We start from the raw sequence: 16,304 nt of genomic DNA on the forward strand, positions 1-16,304 counted from the left end.
CCCTCTGGCAGCCATCAGTCTGTTCTCCGTGTTGATGAGTCTGTTTCAATTTTATTGTTCTTTAGATTCCACGTATAAGTGAAATCGTATGGTATTTGTCTTTCTCTGACTAACTTATTTCACTTAGCATGATATTCTCTAGGTCCATTCATGTTTTTGCAGATGGTAAGCATCACTTACTGATTTTAGGCTCTTCTCTGAGGCTCAGTTTTCCTCCTATTGATAATATTTCAATGGTTAAGTGATCAAATTAATTAGATAAGTATTTTTAAAGCGATTAGTACTCAGTAAATGGTAAAAAAATCTATAATTGATGGTGATGATAACTTTCACAAAGGACTTATTTTTATTCCTAAATCCCCTTTCCTACAGACTTTATATGTAAAAATATAGAGAATACCAAATTCTGCTGGGTTCTGAGTACTTCTAAGCATTGATTCGTATTATAATTAATGGTGTACTGACTAAGTAATTCTTTCTTGGAGCTTTTCAGGGAAACAAAGTTATAAATGTCCTTAATATTCTCAAGCCTTCTAAATATTGAAAGCCCAGCAAACACACCTGCATCTCTCATGTATTCTATCCATTTAATCATGCGCCTGCCTTTCTCTCTTTCGGGTTCCCCTTGAATTGACTTAAAACCAAAGACTCCTACATCCATTCTGTTTAAGTTGTTTTATCAGCTAGTGAGTTTCCTTAGAATTTATCATCTAAACAATCTTTTTCATAGAGGGAGAAATTCAGCCTCAGTTTTGTAAGTGGCTTAGAGGGGATGCATTGGAGAGGAGGAAGAGTGCTGATTGAAATGGCTCAGAGGTGAGATCCATTTTGACTCACTTTGTTTTGGCTCCTTGTGAAGCACAGGAAGTACTTTGTAGTGAACTTCCCAAGTTTAGACATCACTGTTTACATTCTTTTCAAATAACTTGTATCTGAGCCCCAGATTTTTGTTTGGAAAGAGCTTGCAAGCCATGTGATGGTCTGTCCTAGAGTTCTTTTAAAATAGGTTTAAGGAACAAATGCTACCCCTTTTCCTTATTTCTATATATTTAATGCATTCATTAGAAAACAGATTGCCTACCTGTGTGTTGATTTATCTATAGTGATGTTAATTATTGACTTTGAGGGCCAAGTAAATAATTTCTTGGTGTATTTGGCACTTGTTTTTATATTGAGTAAAGTGAGAATATAAAGCAGTTGACATCTAAAATATTTTAAATTTAGCACTTTTTTTCTTTAAAGAATTGCCATTATCCTGTTATACAGATTAAAAATCAATAATTAGAATACACATTCTTTTTATTTCCTCTTGGCATTTAACTTAAGACTAACTTTAATATTAAGATTTGACATTAAGATGACCTGAACTTGATTATACACACACAAATGCGGGAGATTCCACTAGATTATGTTGGGAAGTGCGGTGTTCAGCACTGAAGAGCTGGCAAGCAGAAACAGGGCTGTTAAGCCGAAACCGGTTTGGCTCATTGGTAGAGCGTCGGTCTGCAGACTGAAAGGTCCCAGGTTCGATTCCGGTCAAGGGCATGTACATTGGTTGTGGGCACATCCCCGGTAGGTGGTGTGCAAGAGGCAGCAGGTCGATGTTTCTCTCTCATTGACGTTTCTAGCTCTCTATCTCTCTCCCTTCCTCTGTAAAAGAAATCAATAATATATATATATATATATATATATATTTTTTTTTTTTTTTGAAAGAAAGAAAGAAAGGAGGAAAGGAGGGAGGGAGGGAGGGAAAGGAAGGAAGGAAGGAAGGAAGGAAGGAAGGAAGGAAGGAAGGAAGGAAGGAAGGAAGGAAAGGAAGGAAGGAAGGAAGGAAGGAAGGAAGGAAGGAAGGAAGGAAGGAAGAAAGAAAGAAAGAAAGAAAGAAAGAAAGAAAGAAAGAAAGGAAGGAAGGAAGGAAGGAAGAAAAGAAGGCTGTTAAAATATACTAGGAGACTTATTGTGGCCTGTGTCTAATCTATAAATGGAAATCTTGTAAAATGATTTTGGAAAGTTTAGGCAACTGTCTTTTTTTCAATTACAGTGTCTGTTTATATCAGCACTGTTTTTCCTTTCCTCTCTACCCCCATATCTTTTTCCTCTTTTACACCAGTCACTAATAATGACTCCAAGTAAACTTTACAAAATGATCCTTAAAGCTTATACAGAAAGTTAAGATGGGTCCTCATGATCTAACAAACGCTGAATGCTAAAAGAAGAGTGTGCTAAATGCACTTTCTTAGCCCGTCTACATCACAAGTAAGACTTATTCTTTGTATGGTTTTCTACATAGACACAAGAAATACTTGGTTTTATAATTGAGACTTTATATTGCACAGTGTTAATCATTCAACATATCTCAGTTCGTTTTGTATTTTCACAATACATACATACATTTTCTTTGCCTGGCATGTACCTAATATGTATTGAATACAGAAGTAGGTCAGTCGCCTTATTTTTAATAATTAGAAGATGAGTGTGTAATTATGTATAACTGGAGGTCTAGTGCACAAAATTCATGCACGGGTGTGTGTGTCCCTCAGCCCAGCTTGCACCCTCTCACAATCTAGGACAGCTGGCTCCCAACTGCTCACCTGCCTGTCTTCCTGATTGATGCCTAACTGCTCCCTTGCCAGCCTAACTGCCCTCCCCTGCAGGCCTGAGTTCCCGCCCCCCCCCAACTGCACTTCCCTACAGGCCTGGTCACCCCCAACTGCCCTCCTCTACTGGCCTGATCCCTCCCAACTGCCCTCCCCTGCTGGCCATCTTGAGGCTGCCATCTTGTGTCCAAATAGTGGTAGCCGTCTTATGTGTTGGAGTTATTGTCAGTTTGCATATTACTCCTTTATTAGATAGGATTGAGGCCTGCTGCACTGGTGGAGGCCAGCTGATTTGCCCTGAAGGGTGTCCTGCATCAGGGTGGGGGTTCTCTTGGGATATGGGCAGCCTGGGCAAGGGGCCTGTGGTGGTTTGCAGGCCAGCCACGCCCCCTAGTGACCCAAGTGGAGGCCCTGGTATCTGGGATTTATTTATCTTCTATAATTGAAACTTTGTAGCCTTGAGCAGAGGCCTGGGCTGGCCAGGGTGTCCAGGAAGCTTGGCTTCCTCCATTGCCAGGGAAACCCAAGCCTTCTGCTCACTCAGTGGCCACAGCCATCTTGGTTGGGTTACTTTGCATACTCACTCCTGATTGGCTGGTGGGCATGCCTTGTGGGTATAGCAGAGGTGTGGTCAATTTGCATATTACTCTTTTATTAGATAGGATAACTCTTTTCCTCAAAGTGCCAACACCATCCTTGAAACTTAAGCTTCAACATCAGTAACCTTTTTTATTTTTAGAGGACTTGTGTTGTCATCTACAAATGAGCTTTTGGATATGTGATTAGTAAGTATCTAAAAACTCATTTCTTCCCAGTTTAATCTTGAGTTTTGTAAATACACAAAGCTGTATGAGCACATAGGTAACCTTATGAATGAAAATGATGGTCTCAATTTTGCCATCCCTAGGAAAAAAGATTTAAGTGATTGCTGTTGTTGTAATTGATAATAAACAACCTTGCCTTTTCATTAGATACTCTTTGTGATTAAAGATCTATATTTTCTATACTGGCTCGATTTAATAATATAGACTATAGCTAAGAATAGGATTGTGATTTTTTTACGTTGTTAGTTTTCTTTTTCTTTGGTCCCAATCTAGCTGATTTAAACCCATAATCTGGATTTTACAAAAGAACTGATTCATATATCCTAGAAATTATTCACGTGTTCACATTGACAGAACATGTTTTCTTTAATTTTATTTATTTTGTTAACCCTCACTTGAGGATATTCTTCATCGATCTTTTTAAAAAGAGGGAAAGACAGAGAAGACCATTGATGTAAGAGAAGCACATCGATTGGTTGCCTCCTCCTCCTCCCTCCTCTGGACCAGGGCCCGGTCCAGGGAGAAGCCTGCAACCAAGGTATGTGCCCTTGACTGGAATCAAAACCGGGGACCTTTGGTCTGCAGGCCGATGCTCTATCCACAGAGCCAAACTGACTGAGGGCCAGAACGTATTTTATATTCGGCATTTCTTTAGACTGTCAGTTTAATGTCTGAAAGCTCTGCTGTGAAGCCATACGGCTTTGGACAAGTACAGGGAAGTACTTGGTTGTGGCAGATCTTCTTTCTTTGTTGATTTCCCAAGTAAGTGAAATAAGCTGCCAAATTCTGGGGTTTCACTGGTGCTCATTGGAATGACAGACAGCACATTAGAATGTCATGAGACAATATTTCGCTGATGAGGACCCAAAGATCTTTTCAAGGTCAAAAACTATTGCTTAGGAACCACTTCCTTTTAAGCTTTCATGGTGAGAGCCATTTGTTGGGGTACCTTTATTTGACAGGTAACAGGAGTATAAGGCAGTCATGCAGCTGCTACCTTTTATCCCTGAGAAGGGGGCTGCTTATAGGTATATTCCTTGTCCAAAGATGAGACATGAGAGGAGGTGTGAGGTCTGTATAATGAAGGGACTGCTGGCTGCACTGGCCACATTAGGTATTTGTGTGTTCAGGATTCTAAGAGATTCCTTTGTCCCTCCCGGAACTGTTGAGTCCTGTTTACTTTCCAAGTAAAAAGGTTAACATCAGGATTCCCGAATGAAAGAATACCACCTGCACTCTGACCTGTTTCTTTCCACATAATACCACCTATTTCAGAGCATCAGTACGAAGTATTGCTTTGATGGGTCACTGACCATGCTTCACGTGGAGACATCCCACACCCTTCCTGACGCTGTCAGGGACCAGGTCTCTCGCATTCTCTTAGGACAGTTTGAGAAAATGGCGGCAGGAGTTTAAATAACCATGCCCTCGCAACCTTTTGGAAAATAAACTCTGTTTGACTCCTGTTCTGTTGACATGTTAAAGACTGAGTTTATAGCTGTTTCAAAGCCCCTGTCAGGAATTTATAGTCATCCTATACAAAGCAGATTCTCCCAGGGCAGCGTGGCTGTGTACACAAGGGGTGGCTGGCTAGCGAAAAGTATACTTTCGTGAAGAAGAAATAAATTTAGCTGGGATGGTCAAGTCAAATGAAGACCCAGATACCTCTGAAGTGCTTCTCCCTAATTCTCCTGCAGAGTGAACCCAGTCTCTGCAGTTCTATACCAGCCAGTCCCCCTAAGAGCTGCCCAGGCTCTGCGAAGCAGCAGAAGTGGGGGGAGAAGCGGGACATGCTTCAGGTCCTTTGTTTGGCAGGTACCAGGAGCATATCCTCCCGGGGGGGAGATGAAACCAGGTGGGATGAAAGGATTCCCTGGCACCAGCTCAGATAGCAGCTCCAGAGGCCACTGCTTCAGCACTCCATCTGGGGCAGTGGTCGGCAAACCGCGACTCGCGAGCCACATCGGTTCTTTGGCCCCCTGAGTGTTCTAACGCCACTTCAAAACAGACTCGCCCAGGCTGAAAACCGACTTCTGGGCACGGGCCACGAAGTTCAATCGCACTGTACGTGCGTGCCCGCACGTGGTATTTGTGGAAGAGCCACACTCAAAGGGGCCACAGAGCCACATGTGGCTTGCAAGCCGCGGTTTGCTGACCACTGATCTGGGGGATTCTCAGAGCCGAGTATAACTCTCTTCTCTTTTATAAGCGGTAGAAGCACCTTTGCAGAAGGTCCAAAGGAGAAACCCATCTCAGTTCATGTTTAATAAGCAGCTCCTTCCTCAGCTGATGAGCGCGGGACCACAGGAGCATTTGTCACAGGTCGACCCTAATCTAACCATTGGCAAGGAGAGCTCATATTTTTTCCTTACAATTAGCCTTATGAGGTATAGACTCATCATTTCTAGATTATAGCTGAGGCTACTGAGGCACAGAAAGGTTAAAAACGTGTCCAAGATTTACCACGGAGGGAGGTCTGATTGCAGGCAGGCAGACTCCCAAGCCCACAGTTGTAATTGCCACAACTTAAGCCTCTTATTGGGTGGGGGGGGGGGGGCACCTTCCACTTAAAATTGTTGTGAACTGGAGTTGGGGTGTCTCATTTGTAATATTCACTGATTTAGCTACAGTTGATGTACTTCTGGGGATCCCACTTCCTTGCTGCCGTCACCAATAAGTAAAAGGGATCTGCCATCTCCTAGGTGTTTGCCTAAGCCTTCTAGATTGGGGGTGGGGGTGGGGTGGGGGACAGGAACAAGGTTTTCCTCATTTCATTGTCAGGGCAGATATTTTAACCACTTTGTAGGCTTTCCATAGGAGTCTGGCTTGGTGGTGAGAGGGTGTCCATTGGAGTGTTAACATTTGTTCACAGAAAAGTGAATCCAAGGCTAAACTGCTTTAGGAAGTGGCCTAGTCACTAGGAAATATTATTAAAATCCTTTTATTCCAGACCCAGGATGGCTAGTGAGAGATGATGGGTTTTGTGATGATGGCCAAGCTGATTCTGTTGCAACTCTCAGAGACGTGAGCTTGTTCTAAAGTATTATCAGAGGAGAGAATGCATAGGCTTGAAGTCAAGGATAAACCTCAGGAGACATTCTAGGCTAGACCTGGCCGTGCATTTCTGTCAGTGAAACTTTCAGAGCAGGATAAGATTTCATTGTGTTTTAAAGAACATCTGGTTTAGGAACAAACCTACTTCTTTAATTCCAGGGGCTAAAAACAAGGGGCTACAAGACACCCAGAAACCTAATGGTTCCTGGAAGACTGTTACATTAGGCAGTAGAGCAAGGACCTGTACCTGTACTACAGCCCAGCTTCCGCCCACACAGCCACATAGACACACAGAGAGCTCTTAGATAAAGGGTCTCTTTCTTTTTTCTTTTTTAAAATATATTTTATTGATTTTTTTACAGAGAGGAGGGGAGAGGGATAGAAAGTTAGAAACATCGGTGTGAGAGACACATCAGTCAGCTGCCTCCTGCACACCACCCAATGGGGACGTGCCTACAACCAAAGTACATGCCCTTGACCGGAATCGAACCCGGGACCTTTCAGTCCGCAGGCTGACGCTCTATCCACTGAGCCAAACCGGTCTTGGCCAAGGAGTCTCTTTCTTAAGTGTGATCTAGATACATCACCAATGGAGAAGGACACGTTCTTTTCAAAAGACTGCTCAGGCAAGGAGGACAGCCAGTAAGTAGATTATTCTAAGATAAATGCAGGGCAAGCCCTTGGAGGTAGTTGAATTAAGAAAGAGAACAAGGCATAATTGGTCTGATAGTTTCTCAATGGGCAGTGACCCAGCAGCACAGGCTGTTGTGTTAACAGTCCCGATGTTTCTGCAAGCAGTGCCCTTATTTAGGAAAAGTATGAAATACGGTTTACATCTGACGGATTCTTCTCCTCACTTGTTCATTCCTTGCTGGAACCCGTGTCTACCTAAATTTCAGCACAGTGGAAACGGAACAACGACCTCTATTATTACCTGAAAATAATATAGTCTTTGTAAAATAATGAACTTCCCAGAACTGTCAAGTACACACATACCCGCACAATCACAGGAATCAGAAAATTAAATTCTGGATTTCCCCCAATTAACTGAATTTAGCTGGGTTACTTGACTTTTCTGGATCTTACTGTCTTCCTCAGTTTTGGGGAGTCTGTTGGCATTTTGAAGGAGATCATTCTTAGGTTGTGGAGGAATGTCTTGCTTGTTGTAGTCCTTTAGCCTGTCCACTGAATGCTGGTATGGCCCTTGGTCTTACAACAGCCCCCAAACCCCGCACACATTTTCAGATGTCCCTAAGAAGTGTGGGAGTGGTGGGAGGGGAGAGTGAGGACAGTAACCAACCCACGGTTGAAAACCACTAGGTTAGGAGGTCCCAAAAATTCAGTAATAAATATTGTGAATTTCATGCTTTTTGTAGATAACCCTCTACTACTTAGCAGCAAAGAATCTAGTTCTCTGCCAGCCTCCTGCTTCTGTCTTCACTCACAGATAGTTTTGTGTGTGTGTGTTTTTAAAAATGTTTGGGCATCACACGTTTTTGCATGTGATTCAATGATATGTTTATAAACGATAGGAGGTTTCTACTTGTTCATTTTTAGGAATAGTATTGAGTGAGGAGGAATTTTTTAAATTGCAGCATCGACCATCCCCCATTTCTTTTCCTCTGTCACCTATCTGTTTATATGTGTAACATGCAGCTCTTCCTTTCACTTCCCTCCACACTGGTGTTTGAATAAGCCCCGTCCACCTCACTGCAACAGTCAGATTACCCCAGGTTCAAGTTTCCTGCCACTGAGTCATTTTAAGGTTCCAACTGAATGACACTTGTTTTCAGACTCCTAGGGAAACTTCTGCATATACCTTGCCTACAGTCTTTCTAATTTGATTGGGTGTTTTATGCTGCCTGTAGAAGAGAAAGCTCACAGTACTCAGAAAACTGTAAATATAATTTGGTCCCTTGAGACTTCGGACTATCTCTATAAAGTATATATTTACCTACATAGTTCCTGATAGGACATATCTATCAATTTTCAGAAAGCCAGTTTATATTTCTAATTTATGTTTTTAACTTCTGAAAAGTAAAAGTTCTTTCAACTTCATTCCTTTATGTTGAAAAATTTGTGGTTCTCAGGTTATTTCTTTGTGATAAAAATGCTATTTGAAAATAGAAGGCTTTTATTCTTAGTCCTCTTTAACAAAATGTTTTAAAATGAAACAGCATTGAGAAATGCGAATCAAAACCACAAGGAGATAGAGCACTTTACACCTAAGATAGCTAAAATAAAAAAGGCAATAATAAGTGTTGGCAAGATGTAAAAAAACTGGGACCCTCACACTGGTGATGGGATTGAAATGGGATAGCCACTCGGAAAATAGTTCACAGTTCATTAAGAAAGTTCACCTAATCACCATGTGATTTAGCAAGTCCACTCCTAGAGAATTGAAAACACAAGTCCATGTAAAAACCTGTACACAAGTGTTTAAAGCTGTATAGTGGTGATGGTTGCCTAATTCTGTTACTATACCCAGCGTGGCCACCTTCCTGGGTGGCAGGGTTTTCTGGATGTGCCACATTCCTCAAAGCAGAAGTGGGTTTTCATTGGTAGTTAGGCCCAGAGAAGGGAGCAGTAAGAAGCTTATAAGAATCTCTTCCAGCATATCAAGTTGAACCTTATGAAATTGCCACTACTTTATATCTTTATTCTACAAAAAAAAAGTTTCATCTGGTTCAGTAGGTATGCCTCAGAGCCCTTGGATTAGGGTATCAGCACAGAGTCTGTATGCAATGCCAGGAGATGTTGATAGGAAATTCCCTCCGTTCTAAAAGAGGTGGGAGACTTATGACTATCCATCAAAGGAGAGCAGAGTCCACTGACAGTGGAATGAATGGTAAGGGTAGTCTGATCCTTTCCAGTAGTTTCATGTGGTTTATCCAAATGGATTAGCATTCTTAAACATTTGCATTTGCCCATGTTGTCACTTTGTAAAGGCTTTTGGTCCAGGACTCACCAGAAGCCGTGCATCGAGCACAGCTCAGCCTTGAGAATGCCCCATTCCCGCTAGGTTCAGGCCACACACTAAGCTGTTCCTTTATAGCAGTGATTATCTACAAACCGCCCCCCCCCCTTTTTTAAAAAAAACAAAACAAAACAAAACAAAAAAACAACATTTTAATATATTTCAGTCAGAAATCTAAAAATTTACTAGAATAAATGACATTAAAAACCTTTGGTTATTTAGAATCTTCTTTCAAAAGGTTCAATCTCAGTAAGTTGCAGCAAGTGTGGGGGGTTGCTGTTAGAATTCTGGGTGCTCGCTTTTTAGTGAAATACATAAAATTAGTCATGGGGGAGTAAACAAAGGTAAATGAATTGATGAATTAACTTTAACCTTTTAAATGGTAAAACAGCTTTACCTGCTGTAAATACATAGGTAGAGAGAAAACAACGTGAAGACAAGGATGGAGAGGGACCCTAAACTGAGTACAAACAGGAAAAGATGAATCTATTACAAATGAATAATACAGCCACACTGAACGGGAGAAAAACTAACCCAAAAGATTCTTAAATATACATATTGACTGCTACTTTTAGGCTGAAGACAAAAGGAACTGTAAATGAATAATGAAAATTAGTTTTGGTGGGGTTTTTTTTTGTTGTTGTTGATATTGTTTAGCAATTCTGAAACTACTTTGTATACCTTCCTGTACTGAGCAAATAAGTAAATAAGTGTATAGTTGATAATGTGAGCTAACATTCAGAGAAGGAGTTACAAATACAGAAAGAGAGGGTAAATTAACCCAATCGTGTTAGATTTGAATTGGAGCTATCAGTATGCACTTGTGTTTTTATTATATTGAAATTGATATAGATAGGAAAGCGTGTGTGTGTGTGTGTGTGTGTGTACATATAAATCTTAGAAAATTTTAGCACCAAAACAAGTGATAATAATAAATTATAAATCCTAGAATAAAATAAGCTATGAATCACCACTGATGTGTGAGTGAATTAATGAACAAATTAATGAATAGATAGTTAACAAAGGAGAAAACTGTTAAATACAGAAGGAATAACTAGCAAATCATTTGGCAACCACAGTAGTAGTGATTGCTTTAGGTAAGAATCATCAATAGATGATAAAATTTCTGGGTGAAAGTTTATCGAGAAATAAGTTATTTATATAGTCTCAAAATATCTCCCTGTATGAGATACTTATTAATAATTAAAAAAGGGAAATTAGTGACTTATAGTGAGAACTTGACAAATGATCAAAGTTGTTATTGCTAGTGAATGAAACAAAAATGATATAATATGCATTGAGAATGATATAAATCTCTTATTCCTGCCAAAAATGCATAACTTGAATCTAAAAAGTCAGATAAACCCAAATTGAGGCTCATTGTACAAATAAATAGCCAACTGTACTCTTCAAAAATGTCAAGGTCATAAAAGACAAGGACTGAGGAAAAGACTCCAGGAAACTGAAGAGATGACAACTGAATGCTATATATAAATCTGGATTATATCTTGGATCAGGAAAACAAAGATGTTTTTAGGAAATCAAACTATAAAGGGTAAAAGGGGCATCATACTTTCAACTTATTCTTAACCTATTCAGGGATGAGAAAATAGTTTGTGTGGCAAATCTGGGCAAAGGGTATATAGGAACTCTTATCTGTGACTTTTTTAAAAATCTAAAATTATTTCAAAACTAGAGGCCCAGTGCACAAAATTCATGCACAAGGTGTGTGTGGGGGTGTCCCTCAGCTCAGCCTGCACCCTCTTCAATCTAGGATCCTTGTCACAATTCAGGACTGCTGGCTCCCAACTGCTTGCCTGCCTGTCTTCCTGATTGCTCCTAACCACTTGTGTCTGTCAGCCTGGTCACCCACTACCCACTCTCCTGCCAGCCTGATTGACGCCTAACTGCTCCCCTGACAGCCCAATTGCCCCTAACTGCCCTCCTCTGCAGGCCTGGTCACCCCTAACTGCCCTCCCCTGCAGGTCTGGTCCCCCTCAACTGCCCTCCCCTGCAGGTCTGGTCCCCCTCAACTGCCTTCCCCTGCCGGCCTGGTCATCCCTAACTGCCTTCCCCTGCAGGCTTGATCGCCCACAACTTCCCTCCCTTGCAGACCTGTGCCCTTCCCTGCTGGCCATCTTGTGGCAGCCATCTTGTGTCTAGAAGGGGACAGCTGTCTTGTGTGTTGGGGTGATGGTCAATTTGCATATTACTCTTTTATTAGATAGGAAAGAGGCCTGCTGCACAGGTCGGGGCCTGCTGGTTAGCCCTGAAACTGCTCTTGTGTACTTTTAATATACTAGGCTACTTGGGATTCCGTATTTATCAACAGTGTCTATACCTTCCAGAGTTGGCCCTGGGGAGGGAGTTTGGCCCCTGAGGATCGTAAGGAACCTCTGTTGCTTCGGTCACAATGCTTTAGGCCCATCCTGAAGATTGTTGGCTGTCCCTGTAGCCAGTCAGGGCTGTTTCTAAGTAACTGTTCTCAAATTGATGTCATCACTGCTGTCCAGAAACCATCCTTTCTCCTCGCCTTGTAAAGAAGACAGCTCTTACACATGGAAAACTTTCAGTTCGTTATAAGATAGGTTTTGGTGAGGTAAAGGCAAGGGTGTAAAAAAGTTGATTTTGAGAGGCACAGATTTGACTTGGCAGTCATCTTTATCCTGACAGCATTTAATGTGAAGTCCCTGTGGCCAGAAGATAATCTTGTTAGGCTCTAATTAAAAGCACAAGGTATTTTTTCATGTCTCCCCCTTATCTGTCTCTCCCTTTTAAATCTCTTCCTCTTCCATATTCCCCCACCCCACCCCTCTGCCTCCTCTTCGTCATCTTTGAACATTTAAAATGTTTTGGGCTCGGCTAATCCCTGTGGATAGAAACGGAGCTGAGCAGGATATTGATTACCAAATATGGTATTGCTGCTAAAGATACCAGAGGAATGCGGTTTGTATGCTAAGCCTCCAGCCTATGAAAACGCTGCCAAACAAATTAGGTCATTTTAACTTCTTAGCTTTTTTAATAAGGAGCTGGAACTTTGATTTGGAACACGGTGGTGGTGCTATTTTCTCTCAGTGAAGGAGGGGTGTAAAGAGGGGGGGATGAGAGGGAGGAAAGACTCCCTTTGGTGTGTGTTAGGACCTGAGCCTCCAGCTTGGGTTATGTAGGAGGCAAGCACATGTGTGGAGCCTCCTTTGACTCTGAAGCACCAGTGAAAGCGCTGAGGCAGCAAGTTCAGCTGCGCAGCCTCGTTACCTGAGGCTGGAAGCTCGGGAGGGCCGACAGGCCTCAGGATGCTTCCTCGCATTACGCCGGCCCAGGCCACCGTGCTCAGGCTGATGTGGCCCAGGCTTAGGAAAGTTGCTTCTTCATAGAAAGGTTCGTGGAGTTTATGCTGGTGAGGACAGACTGAAACCGACGGCAGGTGGTCACGTGTGTGCCCGAGGGTGTGTGACGCGAACATGCCAGTCCCATCGCGGCATACCTTTACATGACACACAGGGACTGCGCCTGCCTCCCACGGCCTTCGGGTCCATGTTCAGAAATGTTTATTCTGTTGTGACATTAGTGCTCATACAGTAAAATGCTCTCAAGTAGAGTGGATGGGAGCAAACACTGCTTCAGAATTTTGCTTTGTTCTTTTTCCTTCTACTGGATACATGTTTAGCAATATAATATTAATGTTTCCCAGATTAAAAACAAAAAGTGAGACCAGTTAAAAGAATTTCTGTTTCTGTCTCATCTTTCGCTTTTCGTTGTTGGTTAGGGCTGCACAACTAGAGTCCCTTTCTTCCTCCCTCCTCTTCCTTCCCCCTGCCATTCCCTCCACACACACACCTGTTTCCCACCTTCAGTTGGTTTCTTCTAAGAGAATCTTAAAGCGGGCCCGTAGAGAAATTCTTCCACCACCAGGACATCTGGGCAGGCTCTGTGGCCTTCCTTGTACCTCCAGAGGACCTGTCTTCCCTCTTCCCCCACCTTACTTCTCTTGCTACTCTTTCCATCCGCTCACAAGCTCTTCCTCCCATCTTCGGAACTGAGCCTGTGAAGCTCAGTTCATCCTGATCAGCAGAGTCAGAGGTTCTTACTGATTTCCTGTGGAAATTGCTCTTGTTTTTCTTCCAGCTAATCAAGGAGAAGAGAGGGGGCTTTGGAGCCCACAGGCCTTTAGGATGGTCATTTTCAGACCTTCTTTTCCAAAACCTGTACAGACACACCTGGGACCTAAATCTGATTTGGGTGCACGTTTATACGCTATACTGGGGTATCTTTTTGATGCTGTGGTTTGAGTTCAGAATCCCCGTTATTGCACATACATGTCATGAAATGATTTGTTATGCTTAGCAATGGAGGCATTCTTGAATGGGGGTGGGGAGGTTCAAAATACACTTATCTTGCCCTGAATCTTATATTTTATAGTGTTTGTGGTTGATTTCATTGAATGTGTTTGTTATAGGTAAACTGAAATAATGGGGTCAGAGTAATTGAAATGACTATCCTCTCGCTGGCCCACATAATCTGTTATTTCTCTGTGTAGCTAATAAGCCAGCTATAATCAAGATCAGGGCTTAACCACATCAAGACATTTGGATTTTATGTACATTTATAAGACAACTAGAATTAAATGATACTTATTATATTGAAATCTTAAAAGTGTAACTCTGAGTACATGTGTCACTGCTATAAAAGCTCTCCAGTTAGAGAGGGATGGGAATTCCCCTCCATAAACTGAGGCCTTGAAGAACTGCATTAGGTCAGTGTCAGTGTCAGAACGCGGGTCAAGCCTGGGCCTTTTTTATTTCAGGGGTTAGACTTTCTAGTATTGCACAGGGCTTTACACTGATCTATTTACTCTTATCGGTAACCATTAATTGAAGTGTTTATCTGTGCTCCTAATTTGCTGGTCTAAGTTTAAAACTTGAATCTGAACCTTTTTGTCCAAGAGGAAAAGCCATGAAGAAGAGTTGAAAACCCATGTAACTAAAAGAAGCAGCAAACAAAATCTCTCTGGCTTTCTGAACGTGTCGGGTTATGAGTTTTCATGCATTCTGTGCAAGTGGAGAGAATGAGAGCTCTTGCTGACTTTTTTCTCTCTCAGCTAGGCCAGGATTTACTGGTGTGTTTATCTTGTCACCATTCCGGTTTGACTCTAAGGAAATGAAAACATCTTCCATTTGTTCTTTTCTTTCCAAAGGGCATCCGCTTCGATCCTGAAATTCCGCAAACACTACGACTAGAGTTTGCTAAGGCAAACACGAAGATGGCCAAGAGCAAACTCGTAGGGACTCCAAACCCCAGTACTCCTCTGCCCAACACTGTACCTCAGTTCATTGCCAGAGAGCCGTGTAAGTGGATCTGCTTTTCATTTTTTTTTTTGGGGGGGGGGGGGAGCACAACAACAAACGGATCATTGAGACGAGCTGATGTGCTGCCTGTGGGAGCACACCGCGGGACGGAGCTGGCTGAGGGTCATGTCCAGTTCCATGGAGAGGCCGCCTGCTCTTGCTGTCTGAGCTCCAGATACGGCTGTCTTGTTTGTGATTCGTGCCTCCAAAGATGGTTTGGCTCGATCAGAGCTATAGCTACAACATGTTGATGTGTTGTAGATTTTCTTAATGGGCTTGACTTTATCGTGGGTATGTCCTATTTGCCTTGGAGTGTAAACCCTTTTTGATTTCCCTGTTCTTGGACATGGGAGTCAGTTCTCAGCAATCACTTTGTTGAAGAACATCAGTTCTGCGGTTTTGGGGAAATGCAATGTTAAAAATGAAAGAAGCGGATATTAAGTTTATTCTATTTTTGAGAACAGTTTGGCCATAAATCTTTGGGGGGAAAGTAAACACATTCAAAGCATTTATGTATTGGAACAACCAGTTCCAGCAAACAAATACCAGTACAGATTGAAGGAAGTTGGGGGCTTTCTGTTTTAAATTAATTGGGTATGAACACTTGACTAATTGCTAAAAAGTATTGTACCCCATCTCATGAGCTTATTTCCTTAAATGTCCAGGCTACAATTTCTGTGTTTGACTGAAAAGATTGTCTTAATTTTCTTTTTCAAGCTCAATCACTAGCAGAAGTGAGGCATGAAATGGCCTTAACTTTTCCTTTCTTTGCGTAGCTATATATGATTGACTGTGGCAGGACGTTCAGGAGTCCCAAAGGACTTGCTGTTATTTGGAATATTCCTATACTCTCGTTCTTCATCTTCCCAGACCACGTGATCTTCATCTCCTTCCTGCACACTCTGACAATATGTTCCAGCTTTTCTTACTGAAACTGAAGGTCACATGGGTTCCTTTCTTCCCGTCATGTGCCTGTCAGATCTGATCAGGCTACTTTGGAAGTTGTAGTCATCCTGTAGCTCAGTCATTCTTGAGAAAGCTGTTCGCGTGTCGCTGGAAACTAACAGATAAAAAGAGTTTCTCCCCCAGTTTGTTCTAGAATGTTTCTGTGAAGCCTCAGAGTAATAAACAGAAGGGGAAAAATTGTTCTTCCATGTCCTAAGGAAACGAAATCTTTGTTTATTTGGGAAGGAAATCTAAATGAAGGTTTCATTTTCAGGTGCAGGGGCGCTAAGGGAGTATGCATGGACATTTCTTACAGAATTCTATATCCCTACAGCATCTCGCTTAGTACCTTGTATATTGCATACATTTATAAATATTAAATTAAAAAATTTAATTTAGCTATTTTCAGAATTATTCCATTTGTATGAATTTTTTTCTGAAAAAATTGTTCTCTTAAGGCATCAGAAAAGGGTATTTGTGGGATACTTTGATTTAGAAAAGATAACCTAGAGTAACTCTTTACTGTTTGGAGAAATTGCCTGCCTCAGATAGGAAGTGAAAT

At 41.8% G+C, this 16,304-nt stretch overlaps 1 protein-coding gene across 3 annotated transcripts in view; it reads left to right on the top strand.

Moving 5' to 3' along the window:
* RBPMS (RNA binding protein, mRNA processing factor) overlaps positions 1-16,304 on the top strand; it is a 159,344-nt gene that overhangs the window by 84,872 nt on the left and 58,168 nt on the right. For all 3 annotated transcript variants that reach the window (XM_084877075.1, XM_084877076.1, XM_084877074.1), the window contains exon 5: positions 14,647-14,797. In XM_084877075.1, coding sequence (XP_084733201.1) covers positions 14,647-14,797 — 151 coding nt within the window. The remainder of the gene's footprint in view (positions 1-14,646; positions 14,798-16,304) is intronic.

Source organism: Pipistrellus hanaki (genome assembly GCF_964339955.1).
Source record: "Pipistrellus hanaki genome assembly, chromosome: 3".
NCBI lineage: Eukaryota > Metazoa > Chordata > Mammalia > Chiroptera > Vespertilionidae > Pipistrellus > Pipistrellus hanaki.